At 42.2% G+C, this 23,872-nt stretch overlaps 1 protein-coding gene and 1 long non-coding RNA gene across 2 annotated transcripts in view; one reads left to right on the plus strand and one right to left on the minus strand.

The window, feature by feature from the left end:
* ptgfrnb (prostaglandin F2 receptor inhibitor b) overlaps positions 1–23,872 on the plus strand; it is a 107,591-nt gene that overhangs the window by 63,258 nt on the left and 20,461 nt on the right. The window contains exons 7-11 of the mRNA XM_079582010.1: positions 39–199; positions 1,451–1,571; positions 3,829–4,048; positions 4,130–4,317; positions 13,249–13,356. Of these exons, the coding sequence (XP_079438136.1) occupies positions 39–199; positions 1,451–1,571; positions 3,829–4,048; positions 4,130–4,317; positions 13,249–13,356 (798 nt within the window). The remainder of the gene's footprint in view (positions 1–38; positions 200–1,450; positions 1,572–3,828; positions 4,049–4,129; positions 4,318–13,248; positions 13,357–23,872) is intronic.
* Positions 903–23,872, minus strand: part of LOC306982241 — a 42,799-nt gene continuing 19,829 nt past the window's right edge. Inside the window, exon 3 of the long non-coding RNA XR_013794184.1 lies at positions 903–955. This is a non-coding gene — a long non-coding RNA (uncharacterized lncRNA). The remainder of the gene's footprint in view (positions 956–23,872) is intronic.

Raw genomic sequence — 23,872 nt, forward strand, 5'->3', positions numbered from 1 at the left:
CTACTTCCTTACATGCTTTCTCTACCCTGTGTTTGTAGGAGCAGGAAGTGACCCGCAGAGCTCGAACCCGATTGGCTCCCTGGACGCCGGCGGGAACCTGTTGCCGGGGGCGACGTATTCGGATCGACTGAAGAGCGGAGCCATAACTTTGATCCGAGTCCAGCCCAACTCGTTCATACTGAGGTTTATGCGCACACAGGTGAACAGTTAATAACTCGAGTGTGGATCATTATGTAGGAACTATTTGGAAATTGACCCAAAATTATAAAGTTTTTAGAAGCTTATAGTTTTATTTCCTTCTATACAACTACTAGTTTTTGTTTTTTTCTTTAGAAATAAACTGTAACTATGTTTTTCTGTTGTCTAAAAGTGGTTTGGCTTTTTAATGACCTTTATTTGCTCATTGAAGGTCAGTGGTGGAAAGTAGCAAACTAAAAGTACAACTTATATGTACTTTTACTTTACTTAACAACATTTTATGATGAATACTTATTACTTTCTACTCCACTACATGTTTAAATTGGGTTAAAAGTATTTTATTTTCAATGTGACCTCTCTATGATGAACTGGTTTAGACCTAGTTTGATTCACATGATTTAAAATATCCTTAAACAACTCTTAAATACTTTAACCTTTTGCTTATAAAGTACATTTTCCAGTGCCTACTTTTATACTTATGTAAAAATGTTATCAGATACTTATACTTAAGGGCATTTTTGTACCTGTATCTGCACTTATACTGAAGTTAAAGGGAGAAGAATATTAGAATATTAAAGGGATATTTCAGGATATTTGACATAGGACCTCATTTCCTAGTTATCCAGAGTGATTTCTGTAGATATAAATATTTTTAATTCATGCAGTCTTAATATTTGAAGAGTTTAGTGTTAGGCTAGTGCTAGGCTAATGCTAGGCTAGTGCGTGTCTATGGTAACTAGTAGCCTGCATTAAAAACCTCTTCAAAATCATGGGCTCGTCCTCCAAACGTTGCTATATCTGATTTGTAGAAGCTCCTTTGTGAATTCAAGTGTAGTAAAGCGGCCGCAGGTAAACGAACTCCGCCGCTAATTAGCTACAACCAAGAAGCTGATGCTGCTCAGATACAAGTTCTTTTAAATGCAAAATGTTTATATTTCAAACATTATTCAGTCGACACAGACATTTATATGGTTAGTCTGGTGTTATCAGTGATTTGCCTCAGGTGCACTGTGCTTGGGTCAGACTGTTTTTAATGCAGGCTACTAGTTACCATAGACATGCACTAGCCTAGCATTAGCCTAGCACCACTAAACTCTTCAAATATAAGGACTGCATGAATTAAAAAATTAAAAAATCTCCAGAAATCAACAACACTCTGGATAACTAGGAAATGAAAAATCCTGAAACATCCCTTTAAGTACATTTTTGGTCTTTCTTTCTTGTATTTTCTTACGTTTTCTTTTGTGTCCAGGAGGTGGACATGGGGCAGTACACGTGCCTGGTCTCAGCCTGGACGGTGAACAGTCAGGGGGGATACGTGAAGACGTCCGAACAGCAGAGCCCCGCCCTCCCCATCAAATGGGAAAAAAAAAGTATGGGATTCTACTAACACTAATACTACTATAGTGCAACAATGAAGGCCTTGAATATATTTAAGAGCATTTGAGGACACTAGAGGCATACAATATACATTTGTTGGATGCATGTTTGTCAAAAATACAAAAGGTTTGCTCTAAAACACAAGTAATTAAAGTGTAAAAGGACAGATTATTTTATTTACCTGCTTAAATCAAGGGGCAATAAATACACTTACAGGTAAACTTTGGCGGAAAAGAGTAAAAGCTTCATGTAGAAACTTACTGTACTGTGTCCAATCCTTGTTGTGAGTGTTTTAGGAAAGTCTAGTGGCGTTTGCAGCACAAATTGTTCCTTATTGTAGCCGGACAATAAGCTTTTTGTGCGACTATCAAACGGCCGTCGCTGGCACGGTTCAGTTTTGGATAAATGGGGTCAGGGGGTTCAAGATGGCCGCCTCATAGAAACGAGATGACGAAGCCACTTCCTGTCGGCCGCGTTCAGGGGATTCCCGGGACGATCGCCGCTTTGTCAGCGCCATTTCAAACAATTATTGGAAAGATCTCGCTTTGGAAGATGTGGCTGCTGTTACTTTTTCTTACTTGTGTATTTGATATCAAAGCGGTGTCGTCATTTAGGAGCAATCCAGTCTAACCACGAGCTCGCTGTTGGTGTTTATCATCTTCCCAGTTGTTGTTGTTATCATTTTCTTCCAGCAGTATTATGCTCTTTTTATTCTGTTATTAAACCAGATGCTAGTTGTAACATGTAAAGCAAAATGCGAAGTGAAAGAAAGACATTTTAACAGTGAAGGATCAAGCTTTCTCCCACTCCCCTCCTGATTGGCCGGTTCACAGGAAAAGCTCGTCTCATTGGTCGAAGTTATGCCACCGGGATTCTGTTTTGGGTCTGAGATCAGCAAAAAGAGGGACTATTTATTTATTATACACAGTATATTACATTTGTTAGACATTTAAACTTACCAACTATCACTTTAAGTTAAGACCGAACTTCTAAACTACTACTAAGTACTTAAAGGCCCTAACCTTCAGGCTTTATAATTAGATGCACAATGTTTTTCCCACAAATGTTTGAGTTTACAATACACTAAAGGAAGACAAAACAAAATTAGGCCAATGTAACGCCTCATTTGAAAGCTAAGACCTGCAAAACTGATCTAAACTGATCTTTTTCCTTGCGCCGTTGTTTTGTCAGGGTTTTTTCATCGCTTTTTGGTCACGTTTTTGTCGCTCTTTTTGTTTAAAATTAGGATGAAAACACACACACAAAAAACGTGATGAAAAAGTTACAAAAATGTATGATGAAATGCAAAAAAAAAAAGAGCAACAAAAACGCTACAGAAAAGCGATTATTATATATATAGTGACGACAATGTAGCCTCAACTTTTTCATTGTTTTATGTTTTATAGCGTTCAGGAATGTGATGTCATATCGCTAAGCATTATGGGATTAGCAGACATTGTAAATTAATGGAGATTTTATAAGTTAAAATACTGGAGTTATTGTTCACATTAAAACACTTGGACACCACAGTGTGTTAGATGTATTTACCAGCAGTAACTCAGCAGCTAACGGATGTTGTTCCACGGCTTTTTTCTCCACTTTTTATACTGTTTTTAGCTAATGTTAGTCTATGGAAAAATGTATGGTAACAGCTGCAAAGATGGCGGATCTCCATGGTAACTGTGGACTTTCCCGAACTCTATAGTTGTTGTTGACATTATACCCCTTGCCCAGGGACAACAGCTGAGAACTAGCTTTGCAGCTAATACTGACACATTTACAGAAATGTTCATTAATGTGTGCTGTCCCTGTCAAATAAACTAGTAACATGAAAAAAAAAATGTGACGAAAAAGACCCATTTGGATGAATTTTGTAGGTCTTAGCTTTCAAATGAGCACCTATGACCCTTTAGATGCTTATATCATCAGCTGGAGGGAGGAAGTGATCAAGAAAAATAAGATTAAACTAAAACTAGCGATTATAAGTGTCAAACTACAACTAAAAAATGTGGTCCTGTTGTGGCTAAAGGTGCAAGAACAAGAGGAATGACATTTGAGACGATAAAATAAGGTTTATCTGATATTTCCAACAACAGTTAGACATTTGTTTATCGTTCCTATGACAACAGCTACAATGGAAATAGATTGATTATTACAATTAAAGGTCTATTGAATGGGCCATAAATGTCTTTCCGCTCAGAATAACCTGAAATAAACTTGTTAAAATGAGTAAATATTGTCTTTCTCCAGGTCCTGTTCTGAACGTCGTGGCCAAGACGACCCGCGCGGCCTCGGTGGGCGGGTCCACGTTCGAGATGAGCTGCACCGTCTTCACGGAGAATCTCGGCGAACCGGGATTTTCCGTCCTCATCCAATCGCAGGACAGCGTGGACGCCGCCGTCAAAACCATCATGACGCTAAGCCCTGATAATGTGGTCCAGCACGGCGGCGCCACCGACCCCAATCGCAGGTACGGTTAGCTGTGAAAACGAGCTTCCACTTTCAGCTAAGGGCGGTGGGTGACATCGTTCTCCCGCTGTGGTCTTTGCAGGGATCAGCTGGTCCTGTTGAAGTCCGGCGCGGCTGAGTTCCGCTTCAGACTGGGCGCGGTGCAGCTCTCGGACCGCGGGTTTTACTGGTGCGACATCACGGCGTTCACCAAACAGCAGCTGGGCCAGGCCTGGACCAAAGCCGCCAACACCGAGTCCAACAAGGTCCGCATCGACTTCCAGGAGAACGGTGAGTCACCTCTGTTTGGAGACCCGGACAGATGCAGCGGCCTCTTTGGGAAGTGCCCATATATGGTCACGTTCCAAGCAGCCAGGGGGGGGAATTTTAACCCCTTAACCTCCACCTTAAACGAGTGCATTTTCTCCAGTTCAGCTTTACCCAAATCTAAAAGCTTCTGGACTTCAGTCTACAGGCCAGAGTCTCTTTTTATGTTGCTTTTTTTGTTGTGTTATTGTTACTTTTCTGCCATGTTTTTGTCACTCTTTCGACGCTACTTTGTGGCTTTTTTCCATCACTATTTTGACACTTTTTTTTCAAAAACTTTTAGATTTGGGTAATGCCAAACTGGAAGAAGTGCAAGAGTTAAGAAAAGCTGAATTAATAATATATTTTTCTACTTAAAGCACTTCAACAGCCCATAAATACTTCAAAAACGGAAAATGCTAACCATGAAGCTACGTTAGCTTCATGCTACATATGCTAACATTAGCTATAGAGAAAAAAGTGCAGTTGTTTCCGCTTCTACTGATAAATTTGCTGTAAAAAAAAAAAAAATTCAAATGGACACGATTTTGGCTTGACTTTATTTGTGAGTGATAAATATGTTTACTTCCTCCCATTTCTCCATTACTTTAACCCCTTACCCCCCGCCTTAACCGAGTGCATTTTCTCCAGTTCAGCTTTACCCAAATCTAAAAGCTTCTGGACTCACAGTCTAAAGGCCAGAGTAACGGCTCTTTTTTGTCGTGTTATTGTTACTTTTCTGGCATATTTTAGATGCTGCTTTGTGGCTTTTTTCCATCACTATTTTGACACTTATTTTTCAAGAAGCTTTTAGATTTGGGTAATGCCAAACTGGAAGAAGTGCAAGAGGTTAACAAAAGCTGAATTAATACTGTATTTTTCAACTAAAAGTGCTTTAACAGCCCATAAATACTTCAAAAACGGACGATGCTAACCAGGAAGCTACGTTAGTTTCATGCTACATATCGTTAGCCTCAGGATCTCATCTCTGCTGTTTGCGGACGATGTTGTTCTGATGGCTTCAACGAACCAGGACCTTCAGCACGCACTGGGGCGGTTTGCAGCCGAGTGTGTAGCGGCTGGGATGAGGATCAGCACCTCCAAATCCGAGGCCATGGTTCTCCACCGGAAAAAGGTGGCTTCCCCTCTTCAGGTCGGTGGGGAGTCCTTGCCTCAAGTGGAGGAGTTCAAGTATCTCGGGGTCTTGTTCACGAGTGAGGGACGGATGGAGCGTGAGATCGATAGACGGATCGGTGCGGCGTCAGCAGTGATGCGGTCGCTGTATCGGTCTGTCGTGGTGAAGAGGGAGCTGAGTCGGGGCAAAGCTCTCGATTTACCGATCGATCTACGTTCCCACCCTCACCTATGGTCATGAGATTTGGGTCATGACCGAAAGGACAAGATTGCGAATACAAGCGGCCGAAATGAGTTTCCTTCGCAGGGTGGCTGGGCGCACCCTCCGAGATCGGGTGAGGAGCTCAGTTACCCGGGAGGAGCTCGGAGTAGAGTCGCTGCTCCTTCACGTCGAAAGGAGCCAGCTGAGGTGGCTCGGGCATCTGTTTCGGATGCCTCCTGGTCGCCTCCCGCGGGAGGTGTTCCAGGCATGTCCTAGTGGGACAAGGCCTCGTGGAAGGCCCAGGACACGGTGGTGGGACTATGTCTCCGAGCTGGCCTGGTGTCGCCTCGGGGTCCCCCCAGAACAGCTGGAGGAGGTGTGTGTGGATCGGGAAGTTTGGGCATCTCTGCTGAGACTGCTGCCCCCGCGACCCGGCCCCGGATAAAGCGGAAGAAAATGGATGGATGGATGGATGGATGGATGGATATCGTTAGCCACATAGCATAACTCATTTTTGTTTTGATTTTGGAAAACATGTAAGAAGACGTTTTATAGGAAACACATTGTTTTTCTCTTATTGCCATTTTAACAATACAAAATGACTTGGGCATTTATGCTATGTGGCTAACGATATGCTAACAGGTGGCTATAGAGAAAAGAAGTGCAGTTTTTTCCGCTTCTACTGATGAATTTGTTGTGAAATAACATCCATAAGGACACGATTTTGGCTTGACTTTATTTGTGTGTGATAAATATGTTCAAAAATCGTGATTCCCATGATTGTTTTTCTTCCCCCTGGGCGAGGCCACGCCCCCATGTCTGACACGTTAGCGCCTGTATCTGTTCTAATGTATATAGCGGCGTGCACATTAATGAGGCTGTCTAATAAAGGGGAAAAGCACCACATTTCTGATGATTTTAATACCGTTTGGGACCTTGCATGTTTTCCCTCCTCAGCCCAAAATCTGCCCCGTCTGCAAAAGCTTCAGAAACAAACTCCCCGCCGTAATCCTGCTCCGAAATCTGGAGATGGGACTGGACGTTTTGCATATTTGAAAATCTCTTTTTCTAACCTCTTTTCAGAAGCTCAGTTTTCAACCTATTATTAACCCATTCTTATTCTCGCTTTCTTTCCTTTTTTAAAATGACTAACGATATCAGTGTGGTATTTTTTAGGTACTACTGGTATCGACAAAGTAAAAGTATCGAAGGCAGATACCGGAAAAAATACTTTATCTTTAGAGACCAGTTTTTGAAGGTGTTGGTCCAAGGACGGCATTAAAGGAAGTTCCTTTGTTGTTTCAGTTCAAATAAATGATACAAATTTAAAAGAAATAGTGTCAAGCCCGAGCAGGTGTTCGTCAGTTTGGCTTTACCCAAATCTAATTAAGCTTCTGGAGAAACGAGGATGAAAATGTGAGGAAAATGTGATGAAAAGCAAAGAAAAAAAGCCACAAATGAGCGACAATAACAAGGCACAAAACAAAGCAATGAAAAGGCGACAAAAACACGACAAAAAAACGCTGTAAAAATTTGACAACGCAACAAAAAAGTTACCACAATACATATTATACCATTGTCTTCACCACATCCGCTGCGCGTCGTGGTGTTCTTGACTCCGCGTCGTGCATTATAACCGTCGAATGCACGGCTCCTCGTTGTTTAATCCTTACATAATGGTTGGTTTTATAAAACTCTTGTCTCGACACTCAAAGACGCTTTACATTACATTATTCATTCACTCCATACTCACCATCGCCACCCCACTGACCGCCACCAACCTGACGGGCTCTGGCCACAGCGCTCAGTTTTGTCAAGAAGCTTTTAGATCTGGGTAAAGCCAAACTGGAGAAAAAGCATTTGGTTAAGATTAAAGGGGCTGGATGCAAGTTAGCCATTTTATACTCACTACTGCCACCTCAGGTCATGCGTGTAACTGCACCTTCTATATTAAGCAGTTGTGGTGAACAGGTCTGAGCCATAGACTGTATATATAAATGGACAGCTTTTCCTCACTCCTCCCCGTTTACAATAATGACCACGCTCGGGGGGGGGAAATCATGGCGGTTTTACAGACTCCTCCTCCCCAACTCTGACGAAGCATGTTCCTAAAAAGGGCATAAGGGCGGGATCTTCACTGTAGACTCCGCCCTTGCGTGACGTGTAGCTCGCGCTGCTCCAATGCTAACAGTCCGAGCCTCATTAAGTACGAGATTTACAAAATTCTTCTTACGAAAACCAGCCTGGTTTCTTAAATTGTGACTAACCCAGCGTTATCTCAGGAGGAATATCTAGCCTAGTCTAGTGTTGAAAAAATTGAAACCAGGCGTTAAAGTTGTTTTTAACGTGTCTAAACTCCAATGCTTTTCAATGGGGGCCTGGTGGCGATATGGAGGTACTACAGCAATGGCGGCCCCCAGTGTCGTGGTCATAAAGCAGAGCAGCCAGCGGCCTTTGGTCTGGGCTCATTCTACACATTAGGACATTGTTGAAACATGTAAGGGGAGGAAAATACATAGTTTTAACATTTTTAAACTCCGTACAGTCCCTTTAAGGTAAGAGGTTAATGGAATAAATGAACATTCTGTTTTCTAGTTCTGGACGACAAATATTTTAGTATAGGTATCGCAAAAAGTAATATATAACCCAACCAGAAAACAAATCTTTATTCAAGTGATTCAAAATAACTAATATGTGTGTGAATAACTGAAAGAGAAGCCTGTGCTGAATCATGTTAGTGCAGAAGCTTTCACTTGTGCTCTTGAGCTCATTCTTCAGACTAAACCTTTGTCACAGTGAATGAGAAATCAAGATACGGCTGGAACTAAAACCAGCTGAAATAAGTGGGTTTATAAACGGCTCGGGAATCACAGCAGTTCTTCTGTATAGGTGTGGATCGTTCACTCTCGCTCTCCTCACACCAAACGAAGGTCCCGGTTAATTCCAGAGTAAATCCCGCAGCATTAGCCGTCCACTTCGCTCAATCCGCGCCTCCTCACTTTTTCGGCTAAGTCACAATTGGCCTAATAATGAACAACATAAATAGGCAAACTGGGGGTTCGCGCAGCCCTTTGACGCCCATACCGCAGCCACTGGCCTAGTTTAAGACGTTTTGATCTGAACGGGGAGCGTGGGATTGTGGGGGGGGGAGAAAAACTACAGAAAATGAAAAAGTTGAGGGAGAAGTGGACAGAGAGAATAGGGAATAAGAGGGAGGCATACAACAAAGATTTTAAATAATGATTGAACTAGATTTTGTCTGTGCCCAAAACCATTATAGTGAATAGTGGAGAAGCAGGAGTTTGAAATGTATGTGCGTTTCTGTGTAGTGTAGAGGAGCGACAAAACATTAGGATCAGGCAGGGCGATATATAGAAATTTAAGATATATCGATATGTTTTTAAATGAGATATGGAATTGGACCATATCGCATTTATAGTGAGTTCCATCCATCCATTTTCTATCTGCCCAAACCACATGGCACCAGCCCCTATGGCTCCCCCTGCAGGTGGTGGGTCCACAGAGGGACGGCCTCATGATTAACCGGGCCTGTTGGTCTCTCATAAGGGGCTTCTGAACCGGTCTCTGTCTGACCCGTCACCCAGGACCTGTTTGCCCTGGGAGACCCTACCAGGAGCACGAAGCCCCGACAACAGAGCTCCAGGATCATTCGGGTGCTCACACCCCTCCACCACGTTAAGGTGGTGGTTCCAGGAGGGGATATCGGGATATATATCATATATAATATATAATATTGATATTCAACCTAAATATATCGGGATATTACTTTTGGTCCAGATCGCCCAGCCCTACATTAGGACAATACTCAGGCTCGGTGCTCCTGGCTCTAAATAAACAGCATCTGCGCTCAAATTAAGGCCCTAAATGTCACTGAAAACAGGGCATTAAAGGAATTATGCCAAAATTAAAGCCTTACAAGCCATTACATTAGATTAAACAAAGCATTAAATTGGATTTAAACTGACATTAAAGGGACTGTACGGAATTCAAACATGTGTAGAATGAGCTCAGACCTGTTCACCACAACTGCCTCTAAAATCCTGCACTGTCACTCAAAAAGGTGTTAATTCCGGTCAGAAGTGCCGTCATGCACGAGCTAATATAGAAGCTGCAGTTACGCATAAGACCTGAGGTGGCAGTAGTGAGTATAAAATGACCAACTTGCATCTAGTCTCTTTAAATCATCCTTTTTTAAAAACATTTTTTTTCCCTCCTGGAACAGCCACCTTAACGTGGTGGAGGGTTTGAGCCCGAATGATCCTAGGAGGGCTTGGTGCCCCTGTAGGGTCTCCCAGGGCAAACAGGTCCAAGTTGACGGGTCAGACAAACAGCAGGCCCCTTATGAGAGACCAACAGGCCCGGATTAGAACCATGAGGGTGTCCTTCTGTGGACCCACCACCTGCAGGAGGAGCCATAAGGGGCTGGAGCAATGTGATTTGGGCAGATCCAAATCCCACGGACCAGTGGAAGAAAATGGATGGATGAATATCGGTTTTCCTTAGAGATAGACCCCATTCAATGACATTGCTCAACTATTATTACACAAAAACTATATGTTTAAAGGGGCAAGATGCAAGTTAGGCATTTTATACTCACTACTGCCACCTCAGGTCATACGTGTAACTGCAGCTTCTATATTAAGCTCATGCATGACGGCACTTCAGACCCGAATTAACACCTTTCTGAGCGACAGTGCAGGATTTTAGAGGCAGTTGTGGTGAACAGGTCTGAGGACATGGCTGGAACATGTAGGGGGATGAAAATACATAATTTTAACACTTCCTCCGGTGATCTGCTGTTACTTCACCAGGAGATTCAGATCATGTTGTGAACTCTCAACAGTTTGGACCCGGGAGTCGCTGAAGTGGTGAAACTTCAAGCCTGATAACACCGTGGTTTTCACCATTATCCAACCGTTTAGCGGAGCCTTTTCCCTCTGTAAATGTTGACAGGACTGTTGCTTTTTATAGCCCCCCCTCCTGCTCCTGTGGTCCTGCCTCGCTGTAGCCCTGATCTGGAGGTGCTTAAGGGGGAGAGCGCTGGTAGTAGCCGACCCAGAGACGAGCGCTGGTCTCGGGGGACGCTCCGGCCTTTGAGCAGCCTCCTCCTCCTCCTCCTCCTTCTCTCTCTTTTTTCTCTCTTCTTCCAGTTTTCTCGCCTTGTCCTCCATCTCACATTGGGAACGCCATCAAAGCGAAACCCTTTGGCCAATCATGTTCACGCACTCTTGCTCTTCCAACACTCCCGCTTCCCTTTCTTGTACATTTTGTTGTTTTTTCGTCTCCGCAAAAGCCGAACGTTTTGACCCCGCGTAAGTCGGAGATCCAAGACGGACATTTTTTTTCATTTTTTTTTTCACGTTTTCACCCTCGGGCTCCTGCATATTTTTTTCCTAAGTGTCCATATAGCACTCCCACGCTGCATCCGACATGGGATTCGACGGGAAGAAAACGAGGAAGCGCGTATGGAAATTGCGAAAGTCTCCCTGGCACGTTTTAAATAATGCACAAGCGCATTCATTTCATAGACGGATGGCAATTTGAATCTGCGGAAACATCAGGGGGGAAGAAACATTATGGAATTTAGCAGGAGCTCGTTAGAAATCGCTTAAAATTACAACATGTGGTTGTTGCAGCTTTCGTTACATTAATATGAATAAACCCGCTGGATCACCTGACCCGTTCCCCGAGCAAAAACACATGTCTGTTTCGATCAATGGGAACTCGGGCTGGATCAAAACTGCAATTAGCAAAGGGCAAAGGCTGAGAAGGTTTAGGTCAGTGCCACCAGGAAATGGAAGACTTTCCCAGTAGCACCAAGGCCAAAGGCATGATTAAAACCCGGGTCTAAAACAGGGTTGCACCGATCTGGTCACAGTATCGGATATTGAAGCCAATACTGGAACACAGTGCCCGGGACAGTCCCAGTTTTGAGTCTTTTGTCCCACGTCCCAATAGATTTCTCCAAAACCACTGATTTGTCCCAGTTTTGCTCAGTCTCTGTCCCACTTGTCCTGATTTTTGGTCAATGTAGTCCTCAAACTAACACGGTTCACTTGAAAATGTAAGTTTTTGGCGAATGTGAATGTCAGGTCGTGGAGCCCATATCACATGGCACCAGCCCCTTATGGCTCCTCCTGCAGGTGGTGGGTCCACAGAAGGACGGCCTCATGGTTCTAACCAGCCTGTTGGTCTCTCATAAGGGGCATCTGAACTGTTCTCTGTCTGACCCTTCACCCAGGACCTGTTTGCCCTGGGAGTCCCTACCAAACAGAGCCCCCAGGACCATTCAGGTGCTCAAACCCCTCCACCACGTTAAGGTGGCGGTTTCAGGAGGGGGTAGAACCAGTTTATAAACCTAAATTCTAGCAGCTCAATGTGGATTGGTGCATGTCATGAGATATTAACAGTTTTAACATTCAGCGTGGGAAACGACAGTCAAGATTCTGCACCTCTGTGGCATGTGCCTAAATTTGAATATGGACGTGCTGCACCTCAACCTGAACCTGGAGAATTCAATCACTGTAACCTCTGCAAATGTGTTTTTGATCGCTGTGCAAAATGCTAGAAAAAGAGAAGAAGATCTTTATTTATATAGTGCCTTTCACAGACAGCAACCGTATGCTAAAGCGGCAACTACTAAACTATGACTGGATCACCTAAAGTGGCCTGATAAGATCAAATCGGGCACTGCAAGAGCGGCCAAGTGTATTTTAGTTTTTGAAATGCTGAGAATAACTAACATAAAGCTAAAACATAATCTTAATGCACAAGTCTTAATGACAGGTTCACTTTATGAGAGTTGTATATTATGATTAATATTAATGCAAGAACAGTTAAGACGTTATTGATCTCGCACTGGAGGAAAGGGAATCATTCATGCTTTCACTCACAGCAGACACTTTTAATAAAGTCTCTTGGTATCGGTGAATATCGGCAGATGCTCAAACCCCCAGTATCGGAAGCAAAAAGCTGGATTGGCTCATCTCTAATCAAAACAATAGCAAAGTATAGGTTTAGGTCAGTGCTTTTCAAACTTTTCACTCCAAGCAGGATAAGAAAGAGTCTATAAAGAGTCTAGAAAGGGCCTAAAATCCACATAAATTGGGCAAAAATCGCTGTTTTTGATGGTATCGGGAATATTGGGTTTATTTCACACCTCCTCCTCCTCTTCGTCCTCCTCCTCCTCCTCATTGCCATCGCTCCAGGCTCTGAAGTGGGTCCCGGGTGCACACAGCTGACAATGGCCCCCAATGGAAGCCCGTGATGGATGGGGTAATAGCGGTGAATACGTTTTCCTGCGGCGACACTTTTTAGTTGCATAACCCGCCTGTAATGTTCAGGTGTTCTTAAATAACGATTAACGACTCCTATAGTTTCTCCGGACACTTCCTGTCCCTCGCTGGAAATTTACTCTGACATTTTCATTACGCCACTAATTGCATTTGTTATTCATGGGATTAATACATATTTCAAGGTTATGATTAAAAAATGAGTAAGTAGAAGTAAAACATGTGTACAAATATTATCTTACATATCTTCTGTTTGTTTTATTCCAGGCCCGTCCTTCGCCATCGCCCTGCGCTCCGACGCCACCACCGTGTATCCCTGGGAAACCGCCAAAATGGAGTGCGCCCTGAGCGTCTCCGGGTCCTCGCCGAAAACCGGTAAGAAACCAAACTCTCTCTGCTGTGGATCCAGACTTTATCCTTATGTAGTCCTTTGTTGGTTTGAAAATGCAATATTGATCTATAGTGTGGCTTCACTTCCTGGTTTTCATGCCCACAAGCCCCTCCCACACCCTCCTCTTGCTCTCCTTTGCTGTGCAGCTGTTTAAATAAAGAGAAAGGCAAGTGTCTCTCTCCTCCTCGCTTGTAAGTAACTAGCTTTACCGCAAACTGTGTCAAAAGAAGACTTAAAGAAAGGCTATAGGACCAAACCAAGACTCAAGGAGACTCAGGAGGAGCTTTCTGTACTCTGAGAACTGAAGAACGGCCACTCAAAGATTATTCAAAGATGCGCTAGCGGGACGATATACAACCCCAGGTCTGTTATTGATGAGAGAAAGACATTGCACCATGGTAAAAAGCTCTAAAAAGTCGATTTAAAGCATTCAATTTGATTCTAGCTGAGATTAAAGCAGAACTCTTGCCCCTAGAGGCCAGAAGCGCAACTGCAGGTGTCGTAGCATGTTCGTTTTATTACTCATTAATTGTCCGTGAGAGTAAATACTACACTGACAGAAAAGAAAAAGGGAGAGAGGGATATTGTGCATCCAATTAAATAGTGTGTAAGTGTTAGCTTTGTCCGTTAGCCTGTTAGCCTCTTCTTTGTGATTCTATTAGTGTGTATTGGTGACTCTGACCCGGAAGCAGGAAAGTTGCTATTGTGGTTTTCTGGCCAGAGACACCAGGGGGAGATGAAAGACCCTCCAATCATCCCATTAACACTTGTATTACCCCCACAGGGACCACGGAAAGGATTTATTAAGGTAAACAAGTTGCCTAGTTCTGCTTTAAATCAAAATCTCTTGGAAAATAGTGACAATGCTCAACTACTTTTAAGGCAAATGTCCATAAAAAAATCTAAAACTCATTCAACTGCAGTTATGGCAGAAATTCTATCCAACTTTTAGCTCAGAAGTTGCCCATTGTGTCTCTTGAATAGAAAGATTTCGCCTCATTTATCATTCTTAACCTCTTACCACCCGCCTGAACCAAATGCATTCTGTCCTCTTTGGCCATTATATAGGTCTGTGTAACACTTCATTTGAAAGCTAAGACCCACAAAACTGATCTTTTTCCTCGCGTTGTTGCTGTGTTGTGTCACCTTTTGTATGTTGTTGTTTTTTTGTCACTTTTTTGTCACTTTTTGGTTGAATTTTTGTCACTTTTTGAATTTTTGTCACTTTTTGGTTGAATTTTTGTCACTTTTTGGTTGAATTTTTGTCACTTTTTGAATTTTTGTCACTTTTTGGTTGAATTTTTGTCACTTTTTTGTTGAATTTTTGTCACTTTTTGTTGAATTTTTGTCACTTTTTGTTGAATTTTTGTCACATTTTTGGTTGAATTTTTGTCACTTTTTGGTTGAATTTTTGTCACTTTTTGAATTTTTGTCACTTTTTGGTTGAGTTTTTGTCACTTTTTGGTTGAATTTTTGTCACTTTTTGGTTGAATTTTTGTCACTTTTTTGTTGAATTTTTGTCACTTTTTGTTGAATTTTTGTCACTTTTTGTTGAATTTTTGTCACATTTTTTGTTGAATTTTTGTCACTTTTTGGTTGAATTTTTGTCACTTTTTTGTTGAATTTTTGTCACTTTTTATTGAATTTTTGTCACATTTTTGTTTAATTTTTGTCACATTTTTGTTGAGTTTTTGTCTCTTTTTGGTTGTGTTTACATCCTTGTTTTCTTCTCATTTTTTGTGTCTGTTTTGGTGCTTTTTTCCCAAGAAGCTTTTTGATTAGGGTACAGCCAAAATGGAGAAAATGGGATCCGTTCAGGTGGGAGTTAAGAGGTTAAACTCAAATGTGTTGCTTATGTGGAGTTATAAATAAAGTTGACATTACATTTGACTGGCTGCTCCAGAACAAACCCTCCTCTATATCCACTCACTAATAAACATGACTGAACAGGAGGAATAAAGGAGTCCTCCCTCCACCATGAGCCAGAGGAAAGCGTGTGTGCATCAGTGCTTTTGCTTTCTACCTGCTTCACTGCAAACCTGTCAGCAGCAGCTTCCTCGCTCCTCTGTCAAAACAACAAACCCGTCTCTGCGTCTGGAGCTGTACTTTCACACGCCGCGCTCTCCTTAAATGTAGGTTTTTATCCTCGCAGAAGTAGAATCGCTTTAGCTCTAATTCAGGCTTGTGTCGCCTTTTGATCAAAGTGAGAATGGAAAGTGGCTTAAGTGCCTAAAACGGCTCAACTCTTGTGGTTTTTATTGGTTGGTTGAACCGGTTTGATGCAGATGAGCCTAAACTTGCCAGCGCTCCGGCTCACGACACTGGGAACTGGTTTATTGTGATGTGGTTTGGATCTGGTGTGGGGTTTGTTGACATAAGCAGTGGAGTCATTTGTCTGGACTTATAAGGAGAAGCTCTTGTGTTTATATTTACAAAACAAGAGACGAGTGAAGCAGTTTGAACCAGACTAAAAGGTTACTATATCTTAAAGGAATATTTCAGGATTTTTGACATAGGGCCTCATTTCCTAGTTATCCAGAGTGTTGTTGATTTCTGGAGATATTTTTTTCTTAAATTCATGCAGTTCTTCTGTTTTAAGAGTTACGTGGTGCTAGGCTAGTGCAAGGCTAGCGCATTTCTATGGTATCAGCTAGCCTGCATTAAAAACAGTCTGACCCACAGAGCACCTGAGGCAAATCACTTATAACACCAGACTAACCATATAAATGTCTGTGTCCATAGAGTAATTTTAACCATTTTGCATTTAAAATAACTTATATCTGAGCAGCATCAGCTTCGTGGTTGTATAAGCTACGCGGCGGCGGAGTGATCTGCTAGGAAATAGTCCCTCAAAATGTGATCATTCATGTGATGCAAGGTCAGTTTTTTCCCAAAAATTATTCTATTGATAAATATCGAGGCCAAAAATATATAATTTATCTGTTATTTATTGAACGATAAGTCGATATAGTAATTATCGTGATAGCCACCACCACCGAGTGTGGTCGCACCGTCGCGCAATGGTTAGCGCCTCCGCTTTACAGCTAGAAGGTCCCGGGTTCGATTCCCACCAGGACGGGGCCTTTCTGTGTAGAGTTTGCATGTTCTCCCCATGGTTTCCTCCGGGTCCTCCAGTTTCCCCTACCACGAAAAACATGTACAATAGATGAATCCTCCAGCCACCAGCCTGGCTCCACATCCCCGTCGACCACTGCTCCTTTCGGGTTGCCCCAGCATTATTGAAGGATGGGTTAAATGCAAAGGACTAATTTCCCTATGGGGACAATAAAGTAAACAAACAATATAAAGCTATTTACATTTCCTTCTTTTCCATGGTGTTTATGTCCATATTCAGTTTTTCAATCCAGATTACATTTCCATATTTCATATCATGTTACATTTCCATCTTCAGTTCTGTATCAAGGTTTAAAATGCTGCTTCTGTTGGTTCTGTTCTCAAAGTCCATCAATGGATTTCTTATTCCTTGATGGCACTAGCATATTCCAAGATGACAATGCCAGGGTTCATCGAGGGAGCACGACACATCATCTTCACACACAGAGTCCAGATCTTCAGAGAACTTATAGGATGTGCTTGATCTTTTGACATTGCACAAGCTTACTGAAACATCGAGATACAAAATTGTTCTGGAACCCCTGTACTGGAGCAGCTTTTCTCATGCTTCACAGAGGAGTGGTCAGAGTGGTCCTCCTCATGACCTCATCAGGTGGAACAGGGTGTTTTTGAGAAGCTCTAAATGACTTCTCAAACACGCACAAACAATCCTCTCTTTGCAGGACGTGACTCGTGTCTGTCGTCTCTCTCTTTAATATTTCCGTCCCACAAAAAAACACGTCGAGTTTCCCCCTAATTTCCCCCCGTATCAGCCGGCGTCGCCTCCGAACACACATCCATCATGTTCCCTCCCTGATTCTAAACTCAGGCCTCCTCCTCCTCTTCCTCCTCCTCCTCCTCCTCCTCCTCCTCCCGTCTCCATCTGTCACGGCTCCCTCGGCGCGGCTCACACTCAAAACATGTGCTTTTCATTCGCGCTCCGAACTGATAAGATGTTAATGAGTCACTACAGGCGGCCCTTCCACTGAGCTAAGACACGCAGCGAGCAGAGAGCGGAGAGACACTTCTTATATACCGCCCTCCATCGACGGTGCTTCAGACAGTGCAGGAACCACAAACATCCACCCTGTTCCACCTGATGATGTCACGAGGTCTTTGTTTCGTCTTTGCTTTTCCAAGTCCACCACCTTCCCCTAACAATATCAGCTCATTATTTTCAGCTTAATTGATTGTTTTCCCTGTCGACTGGGGGCGTGGCATCACCGAGCTCGTTTCCATGGAGACGTGGCAGCTTTGCTTTGACTGACAGGTCTTAAAACATCCATGAAGTCCTCTCTGAAATGCTTTTATTTTGATAACATACTGTAAAAGAGCATTGTTGGTGTCAAGGGGAGCATTAGGAACTTATGGACGGGACTTGGAATGTTCCGCAGTGTCGCTTTAAAGTCATGGAAGGTTCGATTCCCATGTGGAAGGGCCTTTCTGTGTGGAGTTTGCATGTTATCCCCGTGTCTGGGTTTCCTCTGGGTGCTCCGGTTTCCCCCAACACTAAAAACATGTACAATAGGCCTGGATGAATGGTGGTGCAGATGTGTTTCTGTCAGTCTCCCCCAGGGCAAACTGAAGCTACAAAGGTAGTTTACATCACCGTGGATGGAGAGAATCTAAAACGGTCTTATGTAAAGCGCTTTGTGACCATGTCTGTGGACGGCGCTGTATAGATAAAGATCTTCTTCTAAAATAACCGAAGGATGCATGTATTTGATTGATACCAATGGATGGGAAGCTCAACCAATCATTATGCAAGGCTCACCAGACTTTATGGCCTCTTCCAACCAGTCTTAATTTTAACATTATTTAGTTTATTTTTAGTCTTTATTTTTAGTTAGAAAGTCTCATAGCACCAGTCTATATCACACTACAATGATGACGAAACCTTCTGTTGGTCTGTAAATGCAGTAAATTAGAATAACTGCCTTGTATAAAATGTCTCTCTCAAAATGGCTGTAGTGAATGTCTTGAAATAGGCCTCTGTCTCTTTAAGAACCTCTGACCCTTTAGACACGCCCCCTCCACACGCTGTCTGTGGCATCAGTGGGGAGGGGGCTCTGCTGAGGAGCAGTGGTTGGTTACTCGGCTGGTGACGAAAGCTCAGTTTTTACAGATTACTCAAAAATACGTGAATGTGCCAAGGCAACACTTCAGGCATGTTTTTAATGAGGGAATGACATAATAACATGATGTAAAGCTTGAAAAAGTCCATTTTGCATAATACCCCCCCCCTTTAAAAATGTTACAATTATGTATTTTCCTAAGGTGTAGAATGAGCACTGCTTAATATAGAAGCTGCAGTTACACGTATGACCTGAGGTGGCAGTAGTGAGTATAAATTGGCCAACTTGCATTTAGTCTCTTTAAGTCAAGATTTTAGTCTAAATTAGTTTTTTATTTGACTAAAATTGCATGTAACTTTAACCTATTAACCCCCACCTGAGCCGAGCCCATTCTCTCCAGTTTGGCTTTGCCCAAATCGAAAAGCTTCTTGAAAAGACAAAAAGGTGACACAAACGCAACACAAAAACGCGATGAAAAAGTGATGAAAAGGAGACGAAAAAGTGACAAAAATGTGACAAAAAAGTGATGAAAAAGTAACAAAATAGTGATGAAAAAGTGACAAAAACGTGACGAAAAAGTGATGAAAAAATTAAAAAAGCGTGACGAAAATGTGACAAAAAAGTGATGAAAAAGTGGTGAATGAGTAATGAAAAAGAGACAAAAAAAGTGACAAAAACACGACGAAAAGCTGATGAAAAAGTGACAAAAAAGTGATGAAAAGCTGATGAAAAAGTGACAAAAACGTGATGAAAAGTTGATGAAAAAGTGACAACAGATGTGAGGAAAATGCAATAAAAAAGTTTTAAAAAGTGACGTCAATAACTGGAGAAAATGCGCGTCAACTCTGCATTATTGGCATTTATAATATTTATCATATTTAATCAAGGTCCTTTGCTTCATGTTTGTTTTCCACTTGGACAAAGCTCAGAGCTGTTCCTTTGGCAGTGGATTTAAACGATATGAGGCTCTTTCAAACTATCATTGGAAGTTTGGATGGTTGGACTGAGGAGTTTCAAATGGAGCAAACAAATAGTCGTCATTTTAGTTAGCAAAAAAATCATCCACACTGCTTCAAACATAGTGTCAGGCTTGATATATGATTCCTTGAACCAGCAGCCTTTACTTCCTCCCATAACAACAATAACAACAATAACAACAGGCCGTTCACATCCCGCCCTTTCAGAATAAAAGCCTCCCTCGTGCCCTCGTGGACCCGGCCGTTTGACCTTGGTCGTATAAATAAGTCTCGATCATCAAACGTTTATTGAGTGATCGCGTTCGGCAGCTGCGGCATCAGAGGCGCGGCGCGAATGCGGAGCGGGGCATTCTGGGTAACGGCCAAACCCCCCCCCCCCTCCCTTCCCCAAACAGAGCCATCCATCAGCAGCAGCGCGTTGTTTTCTTAGACGAGGTCCTGGATTTAGACCTCGGGTAATCCTGGTTCTGATGTCATTCTGAAAAGTCCAGGTTTAGTCACTGAGGTCGGCCTGGAGTGAACCTGCAGACAGGAAGTGACATAGAGGTAAAGTTTCACAGCAGTTTGACTCATTTCCCATTGACTTAACATGGTCGGCACGGCAGCAGTTTGAAATAGTTTGCCTCTGTCTGTCACTTCCTGTCCGTGTCCAATAGAAGTGAAGAAACATCACAAAAATGTTCACTAAACTAAATAAAGCTGGGGACAATGTTGAGCAAACTCTAAAATATAATTGTGTCACTTTAAAGGTGCATTATGTAACTTGATATAAAGTTGATATTAGTGCGTATTTGACCTTTTAGTGACCCTGTGTCCGGCGGGTGGTCAACATGGTGGTTCTACTCTCATGGATCAATTGTTTTCTATGGTTTCTGGTAGGTTTTGTGGTTGGAATGCATATGTGTAACCAGACGGAGATGGTTTCAGTGAAAACCAGTGATCCTGGAGTGTTTCTTGAGGTAAAATAAATAAAGGCGGCATGCTAACCCGTACAGCTTCTTGGTCATGAAAGGTCAAATACACCGTGCGGCCTCGCTGTTTTGTGGATTTATTTTTAGAACAATTTAAAGAGGGGGTATTATGTCTATATCACACTACAATGATGACGAAACCTTCTGTTGGTCTGTAAATGCCGTAAATTAGAATAACTGCCTTGTATAAAATGTCTCTCTCAAAATGGCTGTAGTGAATGTCTTGAAATAGGCCTCTGTCTCTTTAAGAACCTCTGAGCCTTTCCGACACGCCCCCTCCACACGCTGTCTGTGGCATCAGTGGGGAGGGGGTTCTGCTGAGGAGCAGTGGTTGGTTACTCGGCTGGTGACGAAAGCTCGGAGGCGTCTCCAGGAGGTGGGGGCGTTCCTAGGAGGACTCAGGCAAACCTATCCCTAAAATGGCCGCCATCAGAGTTTTTACAGATTACTCAAAAATACGTGAATGTGCCAAGGCAACACTTCAGACATGTTTTTAATGAGGGAATGACATAATAACATGATGTAAAGCTTGAAAAAGTCGATTTTGCATTAAACGCCCCCATTAACATGCTTTTTTACATGATCTCAGTCATGTCAGCGCATACCACAGAGTCACAGCAGCACAGGCCGGGCATGAACGAGTCCGACTCCTCATTTTACAGGACTTTCTCTGCACTTTTCCCCCGGAAATAGACCCTGCTAGCATGTGGTGCTCACCTCGGCTAAACACTCGCCTTCTAAAGCAATTATTGTAAGTTAATAAGACAAACAAAATCATAAGCATAAGGGAGAACCCGTGTGAGAATATCTACCTTTTTTTTTGCATGAGAAGTTAAATAAGGGACGTAAGATTTGCTCCGAGGGGATTTTTAATATTCTGTTTAACCTCTTAACTCCCGCCTGAACCGAGAGGATCTTTTTCCTCACGTCATCACATTTTTTTTCCTTTTTTTTTTTTTGGGGGTGTTCAACTCATTTTTGTAACGTTTTTGTCAATTTTTTGGTCATTTTTTGGGCAAATTTTTGTTTTGTTTTTTTGGTCAAATTTTTAGCACATTGTTGTAATTTTTTTGTCAATTTTTTATCAAATTTTCGTCTTTTTTTTCCACATTTTTGTCATTTTTTCTTCCATTTTTTGTCAATTTCTTGTGACATTTTTGTAACAGTTTTGCCACTTTTTCATGAATTTTTCGTCACTTTTTTGTCACATTTCCATCATTGTTTTCGTCTTAGTTTTGTTGCTATTGTCCAGAAGCTTTTGGACTAGGGTAAAGCCAAACTGGAGAAAATGTGCTCTGTTCAGGTGGGAGTTAAGGGGTTAAGAATGTGTGGAGCTGTTGTCGCTCTTAAAGTTAAAATTATCAACATAAATGTATGAAAAGTGGAATAAGTGCAACATGTTAACGGCTCATTTGGAATATTAAGAGATTTATGTGTTTATTTTGTTACGAGAACTGACCCAAAACCTGAAAAAGGCAGATAGATTGTCCTTACTGCGTGTATCAAGACAACATAATATTTCTTACAAAGTACTCATTACTCCATCCCTTTAATTTACTTTCCTGCCCTGTTATAAACCCCTCCATTGTTTTCTTTACTCCAGTCCATTGTCGCTCTACAGAAAAGCCCAGACTTGCTTTTTTCCCCATCACATCCCACATATTTTTTTTTGGGGGGGGACGTGTGGAAACCTCCAGGTAGAGATTGCGCAACGTTTCCCGTTTGCATTCCTGGTGGCTGCTTGTGAACGCAGCTCAGGTTTTGGCTTGTTGTTTTGGACGAGCGCCTTCATTACTCCTGCCTGTTGTGGCGCTCGAGCCTCCGGGCGCCAAAGCCTTTTGTGGCGTGACCTCCAGTGAACTCTTAGCAATGATAAAGTATTTGCCATTTACTGCAAACGTGGATATAAAATCAGACGTAATGGATCGCTGATGTTCACTTTAATCTGTGGGTTTTTCTCTTGTTGCTGAGATATTAAGGTCTACTATATCAGGGTTTTCATTGGGCATTGAAAAGCATTAAAAGTCATTAATAGTTATAAAACCATTACATTGGATTCAAACTGGCATTAAATCAAAACCCTCGGGGGGGTTACAAAGCCTTGGGTCTCCAGATAATTCTCAGTATTCAGTCTTGAGTCAGTGTTAGCACTGCAGGTTGACAGTCATAGTTTATACACTGGTTGATAAAGTGATGTAAATACAGGGATTCTAGACAGGGGCGTAGCACCAAATTCTGGGCCCTAGGGACAAACTATCTTTTTGGACCCCCCTCATATTTCTTGTTCTTTAACCTCATAACAGTGGTTTGACAGTGCAGTTGATTTATTTTCTATTATAACTTTATTATATACAATGACCTAAAAATCTAGATTCGTCCTGGATACTTAGTTCACTGTTTTGTTTTTGTTTGTTGTGTACTCGATGTTTGACTTGAAATTTCTTCTGGATCGGCTTCAGTTACAGAAATTGAATAACCTTCTATCCCGGTAGTGATATAGATATTTAAATTGGTGGTGGAATATTCTGCATGCATAATGATTATTAGCAGACCACATTAAACAGGACGACTGCACCAGGGACAGAGGATATTTGTGCTGGGAAGAACAAATGTGTGACTTTAAAGTAGGCATTAAAATACTATTTTGCAAAAAAGAAATATTATACTATATGTTGTCTCATGAACAAAAAAAGCTCAAGGGCTTCAGCATCATTTAGTCTCGCACCATATTTGAAGCCGGCTGAACCATTTGGCACATTTTTAAATTCATCCATGATTATTGTTTGTGCAAAATTCGGTCTAGCAACCATTGTATTTCAGCCTGGTTGTGCTCAATTCTTATAGTATCAATTATGAGGAAGCTTAGAAAGTACAATACAGAACGCTTTTTGCAGCACTTTTTAGGGCCCCCACCCTGCTCTGGGCCCTGGGTACACAGTACCCTTTACCCCCCCCCGTCCGACGCCCCTGATTCTAGATACAGACGGCATCGCGTCACAGCAGGGGGCGTGGCCTCACCGAGGGGGGAAACACAATATTTTGGGAAACACAATTTTTCACTTTTTTAACCATTTTCAGGCGGAATATAGACTTGAAATCAAGTCTAAATCAGGTCCATATGGATGTTTATTCACAGCAGATTGTTCAGTAGAAACGACAAAACAGCAGTCGTAGCATTAGCACGATGCTAGCATGTAGCACCATGTTAGCATTCTCTGTTATTTATGTATTTATGGGCTGTTGAACCACTTTGCTCCTCTCCATGTCTTTCTATCTTCATTTAGTAGAAAACTATATTCATAATCCAGCATTTGTTAAAGTAGTTTTTGAATAATGAGATAAAGTTTAGATTTTTCTCCAAAT

Source organism: Gobius niger, assembly GCF_951799975.1.
Source record: "Gobius niger genome assembly, chromosome: 23".
Lineage (NCBI taxonomy): Eukaryota > Metazoa > Chordata > Actinopteri > Gobiiformes > Gobiidae > Gobius > Gobius niger.